Below are 22,430 nucleotides of genomic sequence, written 5' to 3' on the forward strand. Positions count from 1 at the left end.
CTGTCACCATAGCTACACCGCCACTTTTAATAACCCCACTCTCCATGTTGTCCACTATCATCGAATGTACAATTATACTATAATTGTTTAGCACCTGGGACAAAGGCACTATATACATATAAACGATAAGATCGTAAAAAAACGTAGTAGAATTGCGAGAACTGGGTGATATTCATGGTAGTGAGCTTTTGGGTTGTGAGTACTTTGGACAATGTTGGTACTGTTAGACTTGGAGTAGAGTCTATTTCTCCTTGGGCCCCAGTGCCGAAAAGTGATGATTCCTAGCTGAGGCAGAGGGCATTGACATCACGAGGGGCTGAATGGCTAGTGAGACCACTTCATCTGAGAGCAATGAAGGTGGTGACCACAGAGTAGGTTTCCACTACCAACACAGACACTACCAAAACTACAATAAACACAACTGCAACATTATCATTTCCAATACGGAGACTCCCACCACTAACACAACTGCCAATAACAACAACATCCTCGTATGTATATATGTTGAACTTCTTTTGCACCGTACGTAGCCAACCGTGCTAATCGGAGGTTGCTGGAAGGACAGCAAACTAAATACAAAAAGCAATTCTAAACACACCATGACCAACCACATTACTACTACCAACACAACCATCACAACTCCCACCACGGCCACTATCAGCACGAACACTACCACTGAGTAACACTGTAAATGTTGTGGATTTATTCTCCAACACACTGGTCGGCTGAAGTAGTAACTAACTGGCGCGTTGTTTACGTGACAAGCCTTACTGGCTGTGTCGGGTGGTGGAAGGTTACGACACATTCATACTTACGCGATTTAACCCAAAAACCTTTATTCATTATTATGAGTAACACTACCAACACCACCACTATTACTACTGCCACCAGTAACCTGCATGCCTGTACAACACTGCATGCTGCTGAAATTGTAATAATGTTGCCCTTTTACTATTAGGAGTTATTTTCATTCTTTTCTTTTTAAATCGAATCCAATTAAAACGTATTTTTTAATAAAACATATATATGTTCCTAGAACTAATCTTTTAAACAATAATAACTGTAATGCTGGAGTGGCAGGTTCAAACTTCATCGAAGACATAATGTGTTTTTTCCACCCAAATTAAACATGTCCACATTGTAACATTTTGCTGGCATTAAAGTGATTCATTATGAGCCATGTATTATGCATACATCAGTTACAAACCTATTCCCAACCCTCGCCCTTTGTAAGGCTATTATAAATCAACATTATCTCAGATGTTTGTCCCACATAGCAATGGAATACCGTTAATGTCCTATTATATCACGACAATTAAACTTTTATAAAAACATTGCTTGCGGTTAAAATCTACTTCTTTAGACCGATAAGTGTCAGCTGTTCATCCCAACTGCTCAGGATACACGTGGACATACTTTTATTTTGGAAGTTTTAAAGTATAAAGGGAAATAAATAAAAAAATCAAAGAAACATACAACTGAATTTTATAGAAAAAAAATGTATTTTCAATTCTAAGGTGTGAAGCTTGGAGACACGTTTGCACATGTACTTTTGTAAATACGTACTCACAGTCCATACATTGTGCCCTGAGTGGTCAAATAAAACATTGGAACAGAAAAGTGTTTCCCTCGGAAAGGTGAATGGCTGCAACTCTAATCAAACTGTGCACGACGACTGCTGGAGTCTCAAAAAGTCAACTTAATGCAAACGGCGTGACTCCACTACATGTGCACACAATGAGTGCATGTGTGTCTGTGTGTGCATATGCACAGGTGGGGAGCGGTAGTCTAGCGGTTAGTGCACTGCGCTACGGACCTGGCGACCCGAGTTCACGGCCAACATCAGCGACGATAATTTGAACCGGTCCTGGGCCTCCCCTAGGTCGACTCAGCCTAAAATGAGCACCTGGTGCAGTATGTAAACATCGCCACTGGAGAGACAAAGGCGGACGGGTGTGATGCTGGCCACCCACCCCCTCGTGTGCCGTGCCGGCCCTCATAGGTGCTCGTTAACAGCACTTGCCCTAAAAGTCTGTTAAATCTATACGGGGGATCTTTGTTTCGTGCATTTGAAGGGAAGACATACGGCATATACACAGACAAACGTTCACTGTGTATATCTACAGCAGCACAGACAGACGAACAAAAGCCAAAAAAAAACCTGTGGTGCACACCCTACAAATGTCCAGCAGGTTTTGTTCTGGCCACTAGATAGATGAATGCCAGCCTGCCACCTGTCCAGTGATGCCATCCAAAGCTCTGCCACTGAGTTATTGTTTGGTGTCTCCCAGCGCCACTTCTCTCGAGTCCTCCAGACAGATCAAGCACCGAGAGTCCAGGTGTCCCTGCAGAACACAAGTTGTTCCTTTCAACTGTGTCAGTCATTCATTCATTTCCGGCCTGTTTTTGGGTCGGGAATGAACTGGACCTTTCTGCTGCGCAGAGAGGAATTGTAATTTTAACTTGCTGGCCTTCCTTTTCCATCATATTATGATCACGACATTCAGCCAATACAGTTCATTATTTCGTTGTGGCTATGAAGACACTGCGCTCATAAACAGTGGCATGAGCTGGCACGGTGAGCCCAATGTGGAGCAGAATGGCAATGCGCAAGGACTGCTCCGACGCACTTGGCCCTGGAATCTGACATTGACGCTGTATTTTCAGTTCGCCTGTTCCGCAACGTGTCTCCTAATGCTCAGCCATCATTTTCCCGACAATACCCCTTACATCTGCTCCGTAAATACCGATGTGCAAACGCCCAGGCTCTCGAGCAAAGGGAAGCTGCCCCGTGGCACCCACTTCAATATATCATACAAGAGACGGACGTAAAGCAGCCTAAAAAAAACACGTGGATGTTTGAAATGTTTTGCTCTAACCTTGAGATGCTGAGCGATTAATTGCAAGTTTGAAATTATCATGATTATAGCCGATTTTCCTTCCCGTGCAAACTATAATTTAAAAGTCAAAACTTTCCCGAGTGTATGGATCTTTACGTAGTTGTACGTTTTACGCGTGTTTTTAAAAGTCCAAATTACGTTATCACAAATATATATATGTGTGTGTCTCTGTACATTTGTAAGCATGTTGTACGTATGTATGTGCGCATGCTTCGTGTACGTGCAGACGAATGCACGTGCACGCACGTGCATGGAGATGCTTATTTGTATATGAGCGTGCTTGTGGATGTACACATGTGCGCCTCCGTGTGTATAGCGAATCGAGATGCATGTACATGCTACATTAATCCGCATTGTATTTTATGTATGTGTGTGTATTTTTCGATTTAAAGCTTTCGTGACTGCAAGGATTCATCTTCTTTGGTTCTTTCGGTAAAGTCACGTAGAATGAGAATAAAATAATAAAATAGACTTGGGTTTTTTTCACATCGGTTTACTGTATAATAGTTGAGTTGTTGCAGCCCCTTTGGCGTCCATGTACGAGGTGCCTCTGTGGATGTGTAGGCTTTGACTTTAACTTAGCTATTTCTGTGACCAGTCACAAGCTAATCCCTCAACTGTTTCAATGCTAAATTCTCCTGTTTGATATGTAAACCCCTTTGTCAAGGTGCCTCACTTCCCTCAACCAGCTTAAAAGACACGCTGCGAATCTTAGCAGCGTTCATTGTAGCTCTGTCGTCCCGACAGGTTTGTTCCTTTCACCTGAAGAAGGCCACTTGTGTTGTGGCCGAAACGTCGTGAGAATTTTATGTGTGTGTATGTTGAACTTATTTCGCATCGCACGTATGTGTGCGTGGCATTGTCACTGGCAACACGTGCGTGACCGTTCCTTTCATTCTGCGACAAGATTGATCGTTACGTTTACCTCCTTGTGTTAATTTACTCCCCTTGTACTCAGCTTCGCTATTGTAAGTGTGAATGCATTTAGTATTTATTTTTGTTTTGCATGACCGCCCCTGCCAACACTAGACTTATTTAATCAGCACGGCATTATACTACCTAAGCGCAAATATCTCGTACATTTCACTCATGCGTGTAATATTTTGCATAAAATATTCGATGACACAGCGATCCCCTGGTGCGGTGCGACAGACAGTGATGTTCTAGGCGGGCGGGCAATGCGACAGCGAGCAGATCGTCGCAACGGGGACACTCCCACCACAGACGCGCGTCCATCGGCCGCCGCTTCACTCGCAGCAGTTTGTTTTTGCTACAAACTCGCTCTGGCGCTAACGCCGCTACGCTGTGTGCGTGCGCAAATGCGCGCGTGTGTGTGTGTACGTGTGCATGGGCGAGCGGTGGAGCAGTGGTGAGCGCACTGCGCTATGAACTCGGCGATCTGAATTTTATTCAAGCTCAGTGACAAATAGTTGAAACCAGTCTCGGGCTTTCCCTCGGTAGACTCAGCCTCCAATGAATACCCGGTGTGGTGTCTAACAATCATCTTTGGAGAGACAGGGGCGGCCGGGTGTCAGACTAGACGCCCACCTACTCCTTTTCAGTGCTGGCCTTGATAGGTGCTCCTTGACAGCACTTTCCCCCAACAGTCTGTTCAAGGCTACACGGGAGATGTGTGTCTTTGTGTGCGCGTGTGTGTGTGGCTTCGGGGTCACAAACGCGTGCACCCCTTGGTCCGTTCTGGGCGAGACGGGGTGCACGAGTCTCATCAGCACTCTGTGAAATTAAGAGCTCTCACAGCGCAAAATTCTGAAAAAAGACCAGGGGAGATAGAGTATAGGTTGGCTTTCAATGAACGTGCTCGACTGCCTCACTCGCGTAGAACAACTGTCAGATGAGCATAATGAAAGTATTAAGACGTGCACAATACACGCACGGTATAATTATGCTTACATAGAATGTGTTCGTCATTCATTTATTTTTCCCGTGTGTGCGTACTGCTGCGGGGGAATGTATTTTTCACAATTCCCGTGAAAAAGTCAACATTTTCTGCTGACGTACGGTAAGTGTGCATTTTGTTGTTCGCTGTAAAACAATGCTGTAAGGCAGGGGCAATGCATTTGTTTCAAAACAATACCGAAACAGTACCGAATCGCGCCAAGTGACGCCAGCTTGAAGCAGTGCGTAAAAAAAAATGCATGCGACTACGAAACGAGTTTTAACTCTTTAATTTCTTCACGACACCCGCTGATGGTCAAAAGATGAATCGGCATCTATGAGACGAAGCCCACGTGAATAGACGATCGTTTAAGCCCGGCGCGTGAATTTTTATTCTTTCCGGTGGAATATCCTCGTCCTGCGTCAAACCAAACGACAATCGCGGTCTCGTTGTTGCCACGATAGACATCGTTACATCGCAAACACCTTTAAACAGGCATTTACATAGCCACTTGCGTAACTGCTGCCTCAAGACGTCTACATAGCCCTAGATTGAATGACTACAAATAAATAATATGCAACACGAATCATTTTAATTGGACTAAATTCTGGATAAACAAGGAGTTTACGTGTTTGCCTCTTCTTTCTTTTGTACGGCTGCTGATGTAGACGCAGAGCAACAACTACAATTTCACATTCAGATGGTCAAGCCCAGATAGCCGCGTCAGGAACAGCGGAGTGTATCACCGCCGTGATGTCTCATTCGTATTTGTGGATCGGGCATTGCGTCGTTATACGTTGCACGGTCTCTGTTCTCGATGACCACAGTCGCACCACCACTGGAGTTTTTTAATTTTCGATTTGCGCATCAGGTATTCGCATCTGCCATGGTTTGTGTGGATGCAATTTAGGGTGGACAATGCGTTTCGCGGAAGATGAGCCCCACTGATCTTCTGCGTTGCTCTTTCGCAACGTGTTTGTTTGCGAGTTCTTTTGGACTCCATCCAGTTCTTCGAGCTGCATTGGGGTGTAATTCGCATTGTTTAAGGTTACGTGTTAAGCTCGTGGGTTCGTTTTTGCAAAACAATTTAATGATATTTACAAAAAAATATTTGCCAGAACAGTCGATTATCCTGGCATTTTGATTTTCCACTGAAAAAAAAGTTCCGAATATTTTAGTAAAATGTGTGCACGTGAACTGTATATATATAACTGGACTATCCATTTTAATACGAATTAATGGAAAAGATAAGCTAATTGCGGACGGCACTAATCAGCAGCGAGAGTCCCTGCCGTCCGTCCCCTTCCCTCCCAGCTCGCCGCATTTATATTCGGCTAATTACCCCCCCGGCCACTCAGCGTGCCGGCAGCGAGGAGCGAAGAGGAGCGCTGCGGAGTCGTGGGACACCGCGAAAGGGGGGATGCGCAGGGGAAAGAGTGGCGAGTAAGATTGTTGGGTGTGGGGGGGGAGCAGGAGAGGGGCTACGATAGAGAGCGATAGGGATGCCCGAGCTCGATTGTGTGAGATCGAGGCTGGGGGAGAGTGATGGGGAGGGCGGAGGGCAGCCGCAGCCCGCTGTGCTGCCACAGTACACCCTGCTGGCCGGCTCGGAGGGGACCCACCAACCATGGAATATAGCACTTTAGATTTAAACAAAGCCCCGGCGCTGTCGGCCTAACTGCTCTGTGATTATGGCCAAATTTATTTGATGCTCATCAAACTGTGGAAGAAGGAAAATGCCTCCACTTGGAAAGCCATTGGAGGTAGAAAATTGGATGAACCGGCTCTGCAGCCCGCTACCGTGTGTCATTATCCCTAGATAAATATGTCATAAATCAGACGTCAACGCTTGGTTGTTCGCGACTCGTCTGGCTGGAGATAAACCCCCCTCCCTGGCTGCCTGTGTCACATCATTTCCCTGGCTCACAGTTCGCCTGGCTAAGAGTGCTGACCTACAGCAACTCTCAGTGTAGCACCTTCTTGTAAAAAGTGTTTTACTGAATTTTGTCCGGATCAGAGCATCGATAAAAACACACAAAGCTCTGTCTACATTGCAGTTATCATGGTTATAATAACCACCTGCTCTGGTTCGGACCAGTGGAAGCTATAAATAGGCCTAGTAGCCAGCTGGTGCGACTGCACATTCCGGATCTCTGGTGGAAGTATTTACTGTACCGTCACTCAGATAACCAGGCAATCAATCCTAAATCCACATGGCTAAAACACAAATCCCCCCCCCCCCCAGCAGCCCCCATGCCTCATCTCCATCGCCCACAGCCGCGTGCTTCAAAACATCCAGCCGCGCCGTGGGGGTCACAAGGGCTGCCTCGCTGCACATCCCCCACGGCTCGCGATCACTTCCCACCACCAATTGCGCGCTCACTCTCGCCGCTGCCGGAGGCGGCCAAGGCGCCGGCGCTCGGCTTCGAGTCTCCCGCACGTAAACTCAACGGTCGCTTCCCGGTCGCCGTCCTCCCCCGCTCGCTCGCTCGATCTCTCAAACTCTCAGTGTCTACCATGCGTCGCCCCTTTAGGAGAGCCGTGACCCCGTGAGCACAACCGCCGTGGCTCTCTGTCATTCCCAGCCGTGTGAGAGCCAACAAGCTGCCCCGTGACCCTTGTGCTGACGCTGTTCGAGTTCACGGTGACCTTCCCGTCACTGACCGTGTCGAAATTGGAATGCGCAAAATTCTGGCTATTAATGCCACAACCACGCGGTCCCTACCACCGCCCTTGAAGGGCTCTGCTTAATGACACACGCCGGCGAAACATCATGCGCCAGACATCCAAAAACAAACAAATGTGTGATGCGCACTCATCTACACACAAACGTGACGAAAGTTTACGCTCTATTGTAATTCTGGCAAAGTATCTGCGCATTTAATAAAAAAATATATATGTTTGTTTTAAACATTATTTTATATGAAGTTAATAACAATAGATATAGCAATATAAAGCAATTTTAATATATCCCCAAACTATAAAGAAATATTCTTCCGAATGCAAATGTACGCATGAAGGCCTTTTGGGATATAAAATGTATTTTATGCACGCGAACTCCATTTACTCTTCAAGCATGCTAAAATAACCCTGTGACTGATATTCCCCTTGATGTATTTTATAGCACAATAAGCAGCTGACGCTGTGAGGCAGGGAGCAGTGAAGTCATCTTAAAAGTCACAAAGCCATTGTCAAATTTTTCCACGGGCATGTCCGAAGGAGAGCGCGTCGCATCCCTTTATCCGCACCCGGCGCGGACATTTGTGCGTGCGCGCGCGCGTGCGCGCGCGCTTTGTGAGGTTTTATCGGAACGCATGGAGCTGCAGACGGCACCCGTTCGGCACCGAGCCAGGGCGACGGGGAGGGCTTCGTGCTGCGCCAGTTAACCTGGGGGAGACCGGAGCGGCAAAACGCGCGCACTCCGCGGAGTGACCCCCCCCCTTCCATCCACCCGATACTCTCACCGCCACTGTCAAAGCAGGTACTTTAGATAACAATGATGAATGAGCGTGCAACGGCGGCGGAATCCCCTTGCAAATTTTCTGGACGCTGCGAGCACTTTCCGTGTAACGCTATAACATGCGTCACACTAAAACCCGTCATGTGGTGAAGGCGTTCTAAAAATATCGGGACACACGCGCGGCGCGGCGGCTGCAACGGTCATGATGTTGTCGGTCATGTAACAATGCTCAAGTCCGGGAAACAATGAGGGGTACAATAATGCTCTCGCGCACCGTTCACTGAGACACTGCGTTAACCCAACGCACCCGTTTACGAGCACACACCGCCATCCCTTACAAAGTAAGTCGTCGAGCCGTACCGACGGATAAATACACACCACCTTTCCCGACACTGCGCACACAGCCAATGCATACTCATAAACACACAATGTCGCCCCACAGCAGTGCAGACAGAGCGCCGATGTACAGCGACGTACACACCAATGTCCCACACACTGAGCAGATACACAGCCAACAGACAAAAACACACACCACCATCCCTCTCCCTGTTCCCCAACACTACTTTACACCTACCACTGGAGATTGTTATGGGTCTGCTCGTGGTGCATTGAGAAAACAATCATAATGCGGCAGAGCCCTGTTTCTGAATTCACACAATTATGAGTTGAGTCATCTCTCTTCCGGTATCATCACCAGTTTAAAAGTGCAACTAGCCACAATATCGTTACTTATCACAACACCACTACCAATCACAACACCACTACCAATAACACCACTACCAATCACAACACCACTACCAAACACAACACCACTACCAATTACAACACCACTACCAATCACAACACCACTACCAATCACAACACCACTATCAATCACAACACCACTACCAAACACAACACCACTACCAATCACAATACCACTACCAATAACACCACTACCAATAACACCACTACCAATCACAACACCACTACCAAAAACAACACCACTAGCAAACACAACACCACTACCAATCACAACACCACTACCAATAACACCACTACCAATCACAACACCACTACCAAACACAACACCACTACCATTCACAACACCACTACCAATCACAACACCACTACCAATCACAACACCACTACCAATCACAACACCACTACCAATCGCAACACCACTACCAAACACAACACCACTACAAATGACAACACCACTACCAATCACAACACCACTACCAATCATAACACCACTACCAAAAACAACACCACTAGCAAACACAACACCACTACCAATCACAACACCACTTACTAATCACAACGCCACTTACCAATCACAACACCACTACGAATCACAACACCACTACCATTCACAACACCACTACCAATCACAACACCACTACCAAACACAACACCACTACCAATCACAACACCACTACCAATCACAACACCACTACCAAACACAACACCACTACCAAACACAACACCACTACAAATCACAACACCACTACCAATCACAACACCACTACCAATCACAACACCACTACTAAACGCAACACCACTACCAATCACAACACAACTACCAATCACAACACCACTACCAATCACAACACCTATTACCAATCACAACACCACTACCAATCACAACACCACTATCAATCACAACACCGCTACCAATCACAACACCACTAATAAAACACAACACCACTACCAAACACAACACCACTACCAAACACAACACCACTACAAACACAACACCACTACCAATCACAACACCACTACCAATCACAACACCACTACTAAACGCAACACCACTACCAATCACAACACAACTACTAAACACAACACCACTACCAATCACAACACCACTACCAATCACAACACCACTACCAATCACAACCCCACTACCAATCACAACCCCACTACCATTAACACCACGACCAATCACAACACCACTACCAAAAACACCACTCCCAATCACAACACCACTACAAATCACAACACCACTACCAATAACACCGTTACCGATCACAACGCTACTGCCAAACACAATAACAGCGATGGCATGTTCATCATATTATGGAAATTGTGAGTAAGAATAAAATGATAACTGCACTGAGCCACAAAAAAATAATTTTGCAAGTTACGGAGTGTTTTTCTTTAAAAATGTAAATTATAATACGTAATCGTGGATGCTCATGAAAATGGAATAATTTAAAGTTCCACGGAGCAGAGCGACACGTCCGGCATGGCCGGCTCGAGCCGGACGCGCCGCAATGCACGACAACTTTTAAGACGCCCAAACGGGCGCTGACAGCGTGATAAACCTGCCGTGCTCGCCGGGGTTTTCTGGGTCTGCTTGTTTAAAAATGATCGTCATATCCCAGCACGGGATGGTGCCCGCCTTGCCGCTCGCTGATTTAGGGCCCACGTCTATGGGATCACCTGGAGTGGAAATGTGATTACTGTCAAAGATGAATTGCACAGATGGGCAGAGACACAACATGGCCAAGGTGCTGTATTGGCGCGAAGGTCCAATGATAAAGGCGAGAAGATTTTTACTCGTATGTTTACATATTGCCAGTGGGAAGTAAAGTGTGAGTTATGAGTAATTGTAATGACTGTAATGGCATGAAACCATCGTAATAAAATTGAAAAAAAATCCTACAACTGACGTTCGAACTACGGCTTTTATCAATCCCCGGTGGAAGACTAAAATATTTGACGAGTGCGGTGATTTTGATTGCACTGCTGTGAGTTTGAGTACACATCGTGAGGTTTGTGCAGACACATTACACGACGGACAAATTACAATATTGTTTTTACGTGCGGCATTTTTAATCTGGCGATTGTTCGCAAATAACAATACGCGTGTATTTTCTGTTTCCATGTTTTACCCGTCACAGACATGTTCACAAAAATGATGCAAGTGGATTAAGAAAGAATTACCAAAAAATGTTGATCTGTATTTCACCATTATTGAATAACATAAAATGAGGATTTTTCTTTTTTACGATGTCCGGTAGTTTTTGGGAAGGATGACAATGGCGTGTCGTCATATTTTCAACGAGAACATGAGCGCGCAATGGTGTGCAATGGGGTATTGGAAAGCGGCAAATTAAAAATACCCCTCACAAAATGCTGAACGCTTCACGGGCGGCACTTTTTTTTTAAAATGCACACACACACACAGTGTACACAACGCAGCGTCGTTCTCGATCACGTGCAGCCATCGACGGACAAAGCGACGCAACATCGCGTGCCAACCGTGACACCGCACGGGGCAATTAGCGGCTCGCGTCCACGACCAGAGGCACGGGCCGACGTGTGAGACGGCAGCAGCGGACACGGCGGCGTTCGCCCGTTCATCACACGCGAGCCCCGCGCCCGCCACGTCATGCTTGAGTAATTGAAAAGACAGTTGTCACTCACAGCAATTTTGATTCCTTTATCACGCTTCAACCGAAACGATTTTGTGCACTAATTCATTTCAAAGTCAATTACCTGGCGCTGCTACACTCGAGTGTTCGCTTTGCGAGCACTCAAATGGGAGGGGAATCTCGCGCGTCTCCCCCCCCCCCCATCCCCCCCCCTAGTTTCTTCTCCACGGCGAGCTACGATCTTAAGTCAGTCGCCACCTCCCCCTCTCCGATCGCATCGCTGTGGAACGCGAGAGGAGCGCCGCCCGCCTGCCACATCGCGCGCGCCCCTGCCTCCGTGAGACGAGGCGAGGGCGACCGGCGGACTGTCCAGCGCCAGGCTACGGCGTGGGTCACCCTCCGTTCCGGAGACGGAGCGCCACCATTTCGTATGTACGGGACATCGTCACACTCGCCCCCCTCGAACGCATGAACATAAACAAGAACACCGGGAAAAGACAGTGTTTGACAGAGTAGTTCATCTCCTGTTACCCTGTGAAATATGGAGGCAGGGATGGGGCAGAATGCAATAACCAAAAGTGCAATGCGCCGGCGATTGGATGTGTCAGCCCGGCGCGGTAATCTGCCTGTGAGGTATGAGCGCCGAGCCGCTTCAGTGGAAGAGGGCGAAATATTTCACTGCCTGGATAACACCAAGAGCGGCTATTTATTTCCCTTCTTAGTTTGGGACGATGACAATTTAATGCAGGGTTAGCAAGCGGCGAGAGAAGATTATACACAGCGCAGCCTGTCACCGTATAATCTGCTTTAAACGCGACCGGAGCAGCAAAGGAGGCGTGCGAAACAACTTTCTCTCCCTTTCCCTAACAAGAAACATTTGGAATTGAATTAAACCACAATGAAAGCAATCGCGGAGGCTTGCAGATAACTTTATCAAACACATTGTGCCGCCCGCCAAAACGCCTGTCAGAAGATGCCGAAGGACGTGTCGTCGAGCGGTTACCATGAAAGGCGATTATCATTGCAAAAACCCCGGCGGGCCCTGACACTCCACAATGCACATTCACGACATGACAGCCACGCAAATGACCACCACAATGCCGAGCGTTTCGCGCCACGGCAGCCCTGCCATGTACCTCGCTGTCCTCTCAACGGGGCCCCTCTCTCCATGCCCTGTCGGGTTGGCGAACGCCACCGTCGGAATCGTACGGGCGACAGTAAACTTTCACGGAGCGCCGTAACGACATCCATCGAACGGTGAAACACGCGGCGTCAACAAACACTTGGGTGCAAAGCATAACGCTGCCCCACGGCAGGTTACGCCATGTAAGAAAGGCAAAAAATTTGCTGCACTTTTGAATAATTACCAAATGTACGCTCGCATTTTCCATACGCGCAAACGACGTTTTAAATCGTAACAAAAAAAAAACACACACACACCACACACACACACCACCGAAATATTCACAACCGCGCACAGAATTTTCAAGCGAGCAGTGGAATTTAAGTTTCAAATATCGCAAGCGTTGAGAAAGAGGCACTCACGGCTGGTAGTAGTGGAGAGGCAGAGGCTCAGTGAGGCAAAGTCCTGTCCCGTCCATGAGCACGCGTGAATGCTGCTTCCACAGCCAGGCTCTCGGCGTGATAAATCAAAGACCCCCTGACAGTGCGGAGCAATTAACACAACTGTCCTCCAGTGGCATGCTCCAAGCACAGCCAGCTGGGACCAAACGCACACAATCATCATCAAGAGCTTTAAATCAGAATGTGGGTCATTAATATGGAGAGGCTCATTATGTATGCGCGTAGGCCTCGGGAGCCGATTGGTCGGCCGACCGCGCCGGACAGTCGGTTCGTCCGTCAGTCACCGGCCCAAGTGAGGGGTGTGGGGGTGAAAGGGAGGGGGTGGAGGCGGGAGGAGCTGGGGAGGGGAGTGGGGAGCCGGAGCCGCAGTGACGAGCGAGCGGAGACGGCGGCGGGCAGCGGAGTCGCACCTCCCCTGCCGCGAGCACCTGCGCGGTGCGGGGGGGGGGTGGGGGGTGCGTGGGGGGGGGCGGTGCGGGGGGGGGGCGCGCGCAGCGCTCGCGGCTTCACACTCCCCCTACGCAACTCCCCCCACGCAACTCCCCTCACCCTCACGCAACTCTCCTCACGCAACTCCCCCCACGCAACTCCCCTCACGCAACTCTCCTCACGCAACTCCCCCCACGCAACTCCCCTCACCCTCACGCAACTCCCCTCACGCAACTCCCCCTACGCAACTCCCCCCACGCAACTCCCCTCACCCTCACGCAACTCTCCTCACGCAACTCCCCCCACGCAACTCCCCTCACGCAACTCTCCTCACGCAACTCCCCCCACGCAACTCCCCCCACGCAACTCTCCTCACCCTCACGCAACTCTCCTCACGCAACTCTCCTCACGCAACTCCCCCCACGCAACTCCCCCCACGCAACTCTCCTCACCCTCACGCAACTCCCCTCACGCAACTCCCCTCACGCAACTCCCCTCACGCAACTCTCCTCACGCAACTCCCCTCGCGCAACTCCCCTCACGCAACTCCCCTCACGCAACTCCCCTCACGCAACTCTCCTCACGCAACTCCCCTCACGCAACTCCCCTCGCCCTCACGCAACTCTCCTCACGCAACTCTCCTCGCGCAACTCTCCTCACGCAACTCCCCTCACGCAACTCCCCTCACGCAACTCTCCTCACGCAACTCTCCTCACGCAACTCTCCTCACGCAACTCCCCTCACGCAACTCCCCTCACGCAACTCCCCTCACCCTCACGCAACTCTCCTCACGCAACTCCCATCACGCAACTCCCCTCACCCTCACGCAACTCCCATCACGCAACTCCCCTCGCCCTCACGCAACTCCCCTCACGCAACTATCCTCACGCAACTCCCCTCACCCTCACGCAACTCCCCTCACCCTCACGCAACTCCCCTCACCCTCACGCAACTCCCCTCACGCAACTCCCCTCGCGCAACTCCCCTCACGCAACTCCCCTCACCCTCACACAACTCTCCTCACGCAACTCCCCTCACGCAACTCCCCTCACCCTCACGCAACTCCCCTCACCCTCACGCAACTCTCCTCACGCAACTCCCCTCACCCTCACGCAACTCCCCTCACCCTCACGCAACTCTCCTCACGCAACTCCCCTCACGCAACTCCCCTCACGCAACTCCCCTCACGCAACTCCCATCACGCAACTCCCCTCAAGCAACTCCCCTCACGCAACTCCCCTCACGCAACTCCAATCACGCAACTCCCCTCACGCAACTCTCCTCACGCAACTCCCCTCAAGCAACTCCGCTTACCCTCACGCAACTCTCCTCACGCAACTCCCCTCACCCTCACGCAACTCCCCTCACCCTCACGCAACTCTCCTCACGCAACTCCCCTCACCCTCACGCAACTCCCCTCACCCTCACGCAACTCTCCTCACGCAACTCCCCTCACGCAACTCCCCTCACGCAACTCCCCTCACGCAACTCCCATCACGCAACTCCCCTCAAGCAACTCCCCTCACGCAACTCCCCTCACGCAACTCCAATCACGCAACTCCCCTCACGCAACTCTCCTCACGCAACTCCCATCACGCAACTCCCTCCACGCAACTCCCCTCACGCAACTCCCATCACGCAACTCCCCTCACGCAACTCCCCTCACGCAACTCCCCCCACGCAACTCCCCTCACGCAACTCCCCCCACGCAACTCCCATCACGCAACTCCCATCACGCAACTCCCCTCACGAAACTCCCCTCACGCAACTCTCCTCACGCAACTCCCATCACGCAACTCCCCCCACGCAACTCCCCCCACGCAACTCCCCTCACGCAACTCCAATCACGCAACTCCCCTCACGCAACTCCCCTCACGCAACTCCCCTCACGCAACTCCCCTCACGCAACTCTCCTCACGCAACTCCCATCACGCAACTCCCCTCACGCAACTCCCCTCACGCAACTCCCCTCACGCAACTCCCCCCACGCAACTCCCATCACGCAACTCCCCCCACGCAACTCCCCTCACGCAACTCTCCTCACGCAACTCCCATCACGCAACTCTCCTCACGCAACTCTCCTCACGCAACTCCCCTCACGCAACTCCCCTCACGCAACTCCCATCACGCAACTCCCCTCACGCAACTCCCCTCACGCAACTCCCCTCACGCAACTCCCCCCACGCAACTCCCCTCACGCAACTCCCCCCACGCAACTCCCATCACGCAACTCCCCTCACGCAACTCCCATCACGCAACTCCCCTCACGCAACTCCCATCACGCAACTCCCCTAACGCAACTCTCCTCACGCAACTCCCATCACGCAACTCCCCCCACGCAACTCCCCTCACGCAACTCCCCTCACGCAACTCCCATCACGCAACTCCCCTCACGCAACTCCCATCACGCAACTCCCCTCACGCAACTCCCCTCACGCAACTCTCCTCACGCAACTCCCCTCGCGCAACTCCCCTCACGCAACTCCCCTCACGCAACTCTCCTCACGCAACTCCCCTCACGCAACTCCCCTCACGCAACTCTCCTCACGCAACTCCCCTCGCGCAACTCCCCTCACGCAACTCCCCTCACGCAACTCTCCTCACGCAACTCCCCTCACGCAACTCCCCTCACGCAACTCCCCTCACGCAACTCCCATCACGCAACTCCCCTCACGCAACTCCCCTCACGCAACTCCCCTCACCCTCACGCAACTCCCCCCACGCAACTCCCATCACGCAACTCTCCTCACGCAACTCCCATCACGCAACTCCCCCCACGCAACTCCCCTCGTGCTCGCGCAACTCCACTCGCGCAACTCCCCTGGCGCTCGCGAGCAACTCCTCTCACGCGACCCCTCTCACGCTCGCGAGCAACTCCTCTCACGCGACCCCTCTCACGCTCGCGAGCAACTCCTCTCACGCCTGCAACTGGGCACGGGGCAGGTCCGTGCCCAGGCGTGCACCACCGGAGCGCCGGCGCAGTCAGCGCACCGGAGAGCGCCGAGGGGAGCCCCCCCCCCCCGCCCCCACCCCCGCCCCCCGCCAACAAACCTCAGAGCACCGCACGCGACCATCGCCGCCGCGAACCAAACTCGACGCGCAACTTTTCTAACAAGGGGAGATCCGTGGGGCTCAGATTGAAGCCTCCGCAGAAACTTCCCCGCACTACCCCTACACCGACGCACCGCCGGCACACTTCGTCCGCTGAGTCCGCTGTGAACACCTCCGTGAGCGCGTTCAACACTCCCGCGTATCCAACACCTACCTCAAGCGCCATTAACACTCCCGCGTATCCAACACCTACCTCAAGCGCCGTCAACACTCCCGCGTATCCAACACCTACCTCAAGAGCCATCAACACTCCCGCGTATCCAACACCTACCTCAAGCGCCGTCAACACTCCCGCGTATCCAACACCTACCTCAAGCGGCGTCAACACTCCAGCGTATCCAACACCTACCTCAAGCGCCGTCAACACTCCCGCGAATCCAACACCTACCTCAAGCGGCATCAACACTCCCGCGTATCCAATACCTACCTCAAGCGCCATCAACACTCCCGCGTATCCAACACCTACCTCAAGCGCCATCAACACTCCCGCGTATCCAACACCTACCTCAAGCGGCGTCAACACTCCCGCGTATCCAACACCTACCTCAAGCGCCATTAACACTCCCACGTATTCAACACCTACCTCAAGCGGCGTCAACACTCCCGCGTATCCAACACCTACCTCAAGAGCCGTCAACACTCCTGCGTAACCAACACCTACCTCAAGCGGCGTCAACACTCCCGCGTATCCAACACCTACCTCAAGCGCCATTAACACTCCCGCGTATCCAACACCTACCTCAAGCGGCGTCAACACTCCCGCGTATCCAACACCTACCTCAAGAGCCGTCAACACTCCCGCGTAACCAACACCTACCTCAAGCGGCATCAACACTCCCGCGTACCCAACACCTACCTCAAGAGCCGTCAACACTCCCGCGTATCCAACACCTACCTCAAGCGGCGTCAACACTCCCGCGTACCAAACACCTACCTCAAGCGCCATCAACACTCCCGCGAATTCAACACCTACCTCAAGCGGCGTCAACACTCCCGCGTATCCAACACCTACCTCAAGCGCCATTAACACCCCCGCATATCCAACACCTACCTCAAGCGCCGTCAACACTCCCGCGTATCCAACACCTACCCCAAGCGCCGTCAACACTCCCGCGTATCCAACACCTACCTCAAGAGCCATCAACACTCCCGCGTAACCAACACCTACCTCAAGCGGCGTCAACACTCCCGCGTATCCAACACCTACCTCAAGAGCCATCAACACTCCCGCGTAACCAACACTTACCCCAAGAGCCGTCAACACTCCCGCGTATCCAACACCTACCTCAAGCGGCGTCAACACTCCCACGTTTCCAACACCTACCTCAAGCGGCGTCAACACTCCCGCGTAACCAACACCTACCTCAAGAGCCGTCAACACTCCCGCGTATCCAACACCTACCTCAAGAGCCGTCAATACTCCCGCGTATCTAACACCTACCTCAAGTGGCATCAACACTCCCGCATATCCAACACCTACCTCAAGCGCCGTCAACACTCCCGCATATCCAATACCTACCTAAAGCGCCATCAACACTCCCGCGTATCCGTCAATACTCCCGCGTATCCAACACCTACCTCAAGTGGCATCAACACTCCCGCATATCCAACACCTACCTCAAGCGCCATCAACACTCCCGCGTATCCAACACCTACCTCAAGCGGCGTCAACACTCCCGCGTATCCAACACCTACCTCAAGCGCCATTAACACCCCCGCATATCCAACACCTACCTCAAGCGCCGTCAACACTCCCGCGTATTCAACACCTACCTCAAGTGGCGTCAACACTCCCGCGTATCCAACACCTACCTCAAGAGCTATCAACACTCCCGCGTATCCAACACCTACCCCAAGCGCCGTCAACACTCCCGCGTATCCAACACCTACCTCAAGAGCCATCAACACTCCCGCATAACCAACACCTACCCCAAGAGCCGTCAACACTCCCGCGTATCCAACACCTACCTCAAGCGGCGTCAACACTCCCACGTTTCCAACACCTACCTCAAGCGGCGTCAACACTCCCGCGTAACCAACACCTACCTCAAGAGCCGTCAACACTCCCGCGTAACCAACACCTACCTCAAGCGGCGTCAACACTCCCACGTTTCCAACACCTACCTCAAGCGGCGTCAACACTCCCGCGTATCCAACACCTACCTCAAGAGCCGTCAACACTCCCGCGTAACCAACACCTACCTCAAGCAGCGTCAACACTCCCGCGTAACCAACACCTACCTCAAGAGCCGTCAACACTCCCACGTATCCAACACCTACCTCAAGAGCCGTCAATACTCCCGCGTATCCAACACCTACCTCAAGTGGCATCAACACTCCCGCATATCCAACACCTACCTCAAGCGCCGTCAACACTCCCGCGTATCCAATACCTACCTAAAGCGCCATCAACACTCCCGCGTATCCAACACCTACCTCAAGAGCCGTCAATACTCCCGCGTATCCAACACCTACCTCAAGTGGCGTCAACACTCCCGCGTATCCAACACCTACCTCAAGCGGCGTCAACACTCCCGCGTATCCAACACCTACCTCAAGAGCCGTCAACACTCCCGCGTAACCAACACCTACCTCAAGCAGCGTCAACACTCCCGCGTAACCAACACCTACCTCAAGAGCCGTCAACACTCCCCCATATCCAACACCTACCTCAAGCGCCATCAACACTCCCGCGTAACCAACACCTACCTCAAGAGCCGTCAACACTCCCGCGTAACCAACACCTACCTCAAGTGCCGTCAACACTCCCCCATATCCAACAACTACCTCAAGCGCCATCAACATTCCCGCGTAACCAACACCTACCTCAAGCGGCGTCAACACTCCCGCATATCCAACACCTACCTCAAGCGCCGCCAACACTCCCGCGTATCCAACACCTACCTCAAGAGCCGTCAACACTCCCCCATATCCAACACCTACCTCAAGCGCCATCAACATTCCCGCGTAATCAACACCTACCTCAAGCGGCGTCAACACTCCCGCGTATCCAACACCTACCTCAAGCGCCGTCAACACTCCCGCGTATCCAACACCTACCTCAAGCGCCGTCAACACTCCCGCGTATCCAACACCTACCTCAAGCAGCGTCAACACTCCCGCGTATCCAACACCTACCTCAAGAGCCATCAACACTCCCACGTATCCAACACCTACCTCAAGTGCCGTCAACACTCCCGCGTAGCCAACACCTACCTCAAGCGGCGTCAACACTCCCGCGTATCCAACACCTACCTCAAGAGCCGTCAACACTCCCGCGTACCCAACACCTACCTCAAGCGGCGTCAACACAGGTGTACTCCGGACTCGCAAATACCTACCGATACCTGTTTACCAACCAACGCATGCTGGGTCACGACGACATCTGCGGACCACCACCCGTCAACAGCAGTGTGCCGCCAACACCAATGAACCCACCGACACCCATTACTACCACAAGCCTCTTGCATGTTTTTTTTGTATTTGCACGAACACAACATTTACCAAGATAGCATGTCACCGTAAAAAAATAAGCACACACAAATATATCTCGCCCTTTACCTGTTTCTTTTGCAGGTTTTTTTTTATTAAACATCCCAAAGAACAATGCGCACATGTGTTGTCTGCATCACAATAACATTAAAAGCCGTGAACCTGGCAAGTTACATTTTATCAAGTGAAATCTTACGGTGCTATGTAAGAGAAAAACCCCAAATCCAAAAACCTGTGTGGAGCAAATTAAATTACGAGGGTTCAATAAAATGGGTAAATATTTTATTACCATATTCATCTTTTTGACTGAAACTATTTTATTTTGAAATTGCGGGGGCAACTGTTTTGCTGGGGGGGAGGGGGGGGTTCGAAGCATGGGGACAGACCGGCAATGCAGCGCCCGCGAGCGTACGAGCGAGCGAGAGCGTCCAGCGATGGCTCGCGGAACCGTCGGATGATGGGGAGAATGAAACCGAGAGCGGAGTACCCAGGCGTGGTGCGACTAAGCGCGCGTGAACAGGTAGGCCCGGAGGCATCGGGGCAGCACGGGACAGCACGGGGCGGCACGGCGTGGCACGGTGCAGAACGGGGCAGCGGTGCCCAACCTAGGAGGACATTTCCCAAATCCCATGCAAGGGAATGCGTCCATCAAAACAGGGGCTGCGTCATAATAGTTAAGCAGTGGGTTCCATTTTTCCCAGAAATATCTTAGTGTTGTATTAATCAGTGATACCTGCACAGCATTGATTAAACTTTAGTCAATGCCACCAATGTTAATCAGCTTTACGGCGCCAAATTATCACTGCTGTTAATAATGATAAAAGAGTAAAATATATTCATTTAAAAGGTAGAGATTTGTTTGCGCTTCCACAAGAGTTTTACCTTGATCATTGAGCACAGAATGAGATTTCAGATATAAAAATATAAATCTGACACGATGCAGGCGGAGCACCACACGTGGACCCATCGTTACCAGGCTCCGTCTGGCGGCGATGTTGCCCTCTCCTCCAGAGGCAGCGAGATCTCGCAAGAAGAGTTTTTTTTTATTTCAACCGTTTACCCACAAAACGTATAACAGTTTGGGAATTAACACTACTTTACCACGTTTGGATAGCTAATACAACAATTGGAATAATTGTAAATTACCAAATGCAATGTTTACTCTGTTTTCCTGCTTTGTGACACCAATGTCACAAATCCCAAGGTTACAAATACGCTGTAGCACAACAAAGTTCGAAATGCTCACGCGATTGTGAAAAAATGTCTTGCAAACCTATGGAGCGTTGTATTTTAGATTTCATAGAGCATACAGTGAGGGAAAAAAGTATTTGATCCCCTGCTGATTTTGTACGTTTGCCCACTGACAAAGAAATGATCAGTCTATAATTTTAATGGTAGGTTTATTTGAACAGTGAGAGGCAGACTATCAACAAAATCCAGAATAACACATGTCAAAAATGTTATAAATTGATTTGCATTTTAATGAGGGAAATAAGTATTTGACCCCCTCTCAATCGGAAAGATTTTTGGCTCCCAGATGTCTTTTATACAGGTAACGAGCTGAGATTAGGAGCACACTCTTAAAGGGAGTGCTCCTAATCTCAGCTTGTTACCTGTATAAAAGGCACCTGTCCACAGAAGCAATCAATCAATCAGATTCCAAACTCTCCACCATGGCCAAGACCAAAGCGCTTTCCAAGGATGTCAGGGACAAGATTGTAGACCTACAGAAGGCTGGAATGGGCTACAAGACCATTGCCAAGCAGCTTGGTGAGAAGGTGACAACAGTTGGAGCGATTATTCGCAAATGGAAGAAACACAAAAGAACTGTCAATCTCCCTCGTGCTGGGGCTCCATGCAAGATCTCACCTCGTGGAGTTGCAATGATCATGAGAACGGTGAGGAATCAGCCCAGAACTACACGGGAGGATCTTGTCAATGATCTCAAGGCAGCTGGGGCCATAGTCACCAAGAAAACAATTGGTAACACACTACGCCATGAAGGACTGAAATCCGGCAGCGCCCGCAAGGTCCCCCTGCTCAAGAAAGCACATATACATGCCCGTCTGAAGTTTGCCAATGAACATCTGAATGATTCAGAGGAGACAACTGGGTGAAAGTGTTGTGGTCAGATGAGACCAAAATGGAGCTCTTGGGCATTAACTCAACTCGCCGTGTTTGGAATAGGAGGAATG

The 22,430-nt window shown here is 50.9% G+C and overlaps 1 protein-coding gene across 3 annotated transcripts in view; it reads right to left on the reverse strand.

Annotated features, from left to right (window-relative positions):
• Positions 1-22,430, reverse strand: part of ESRRG (estrogen related receptor gamma) — a 113,916-nt gene that overhangs the window by 44,561 nt on the left and 46,925 nt on the right. Inside the window, exon 1 of one of the 3 annotated variants that reach the window (XM_032947666.2) lies at positions 13,165-13,499. The exons of the other annotated variants lie outside the window; for them this stretch is intronic. Within the exon in view, the coding sequence (XP_032803557.1) occupies positions 13,165-13,220 (56 nt within the window). The 5' untranslated portion in view covers positions 13,221-13,499. Of the gene's footprint in view, positions 1-13,164; positions 13,500-22,430 lie in introns of those variants that run through there. 3 annotated transcript variants of the gene reach the window in all.

Source organism: Petromyzon marinus, chromosome 6 (assembly GCF_048934315.1).
Source record: "Petromyzon marinus isolate PM22_M1 ecotype Great Lakes invasive population chromosome 6, UKy_Petmar_22M1.pri1.0, whole genome shotgun sequence".
NCBI lineage: Eukaryota > Metazoa > Chordata > Hyperoartia > Petromyzontiformes > Petromyzontidae > Petromyzon > Petromyzon marinus.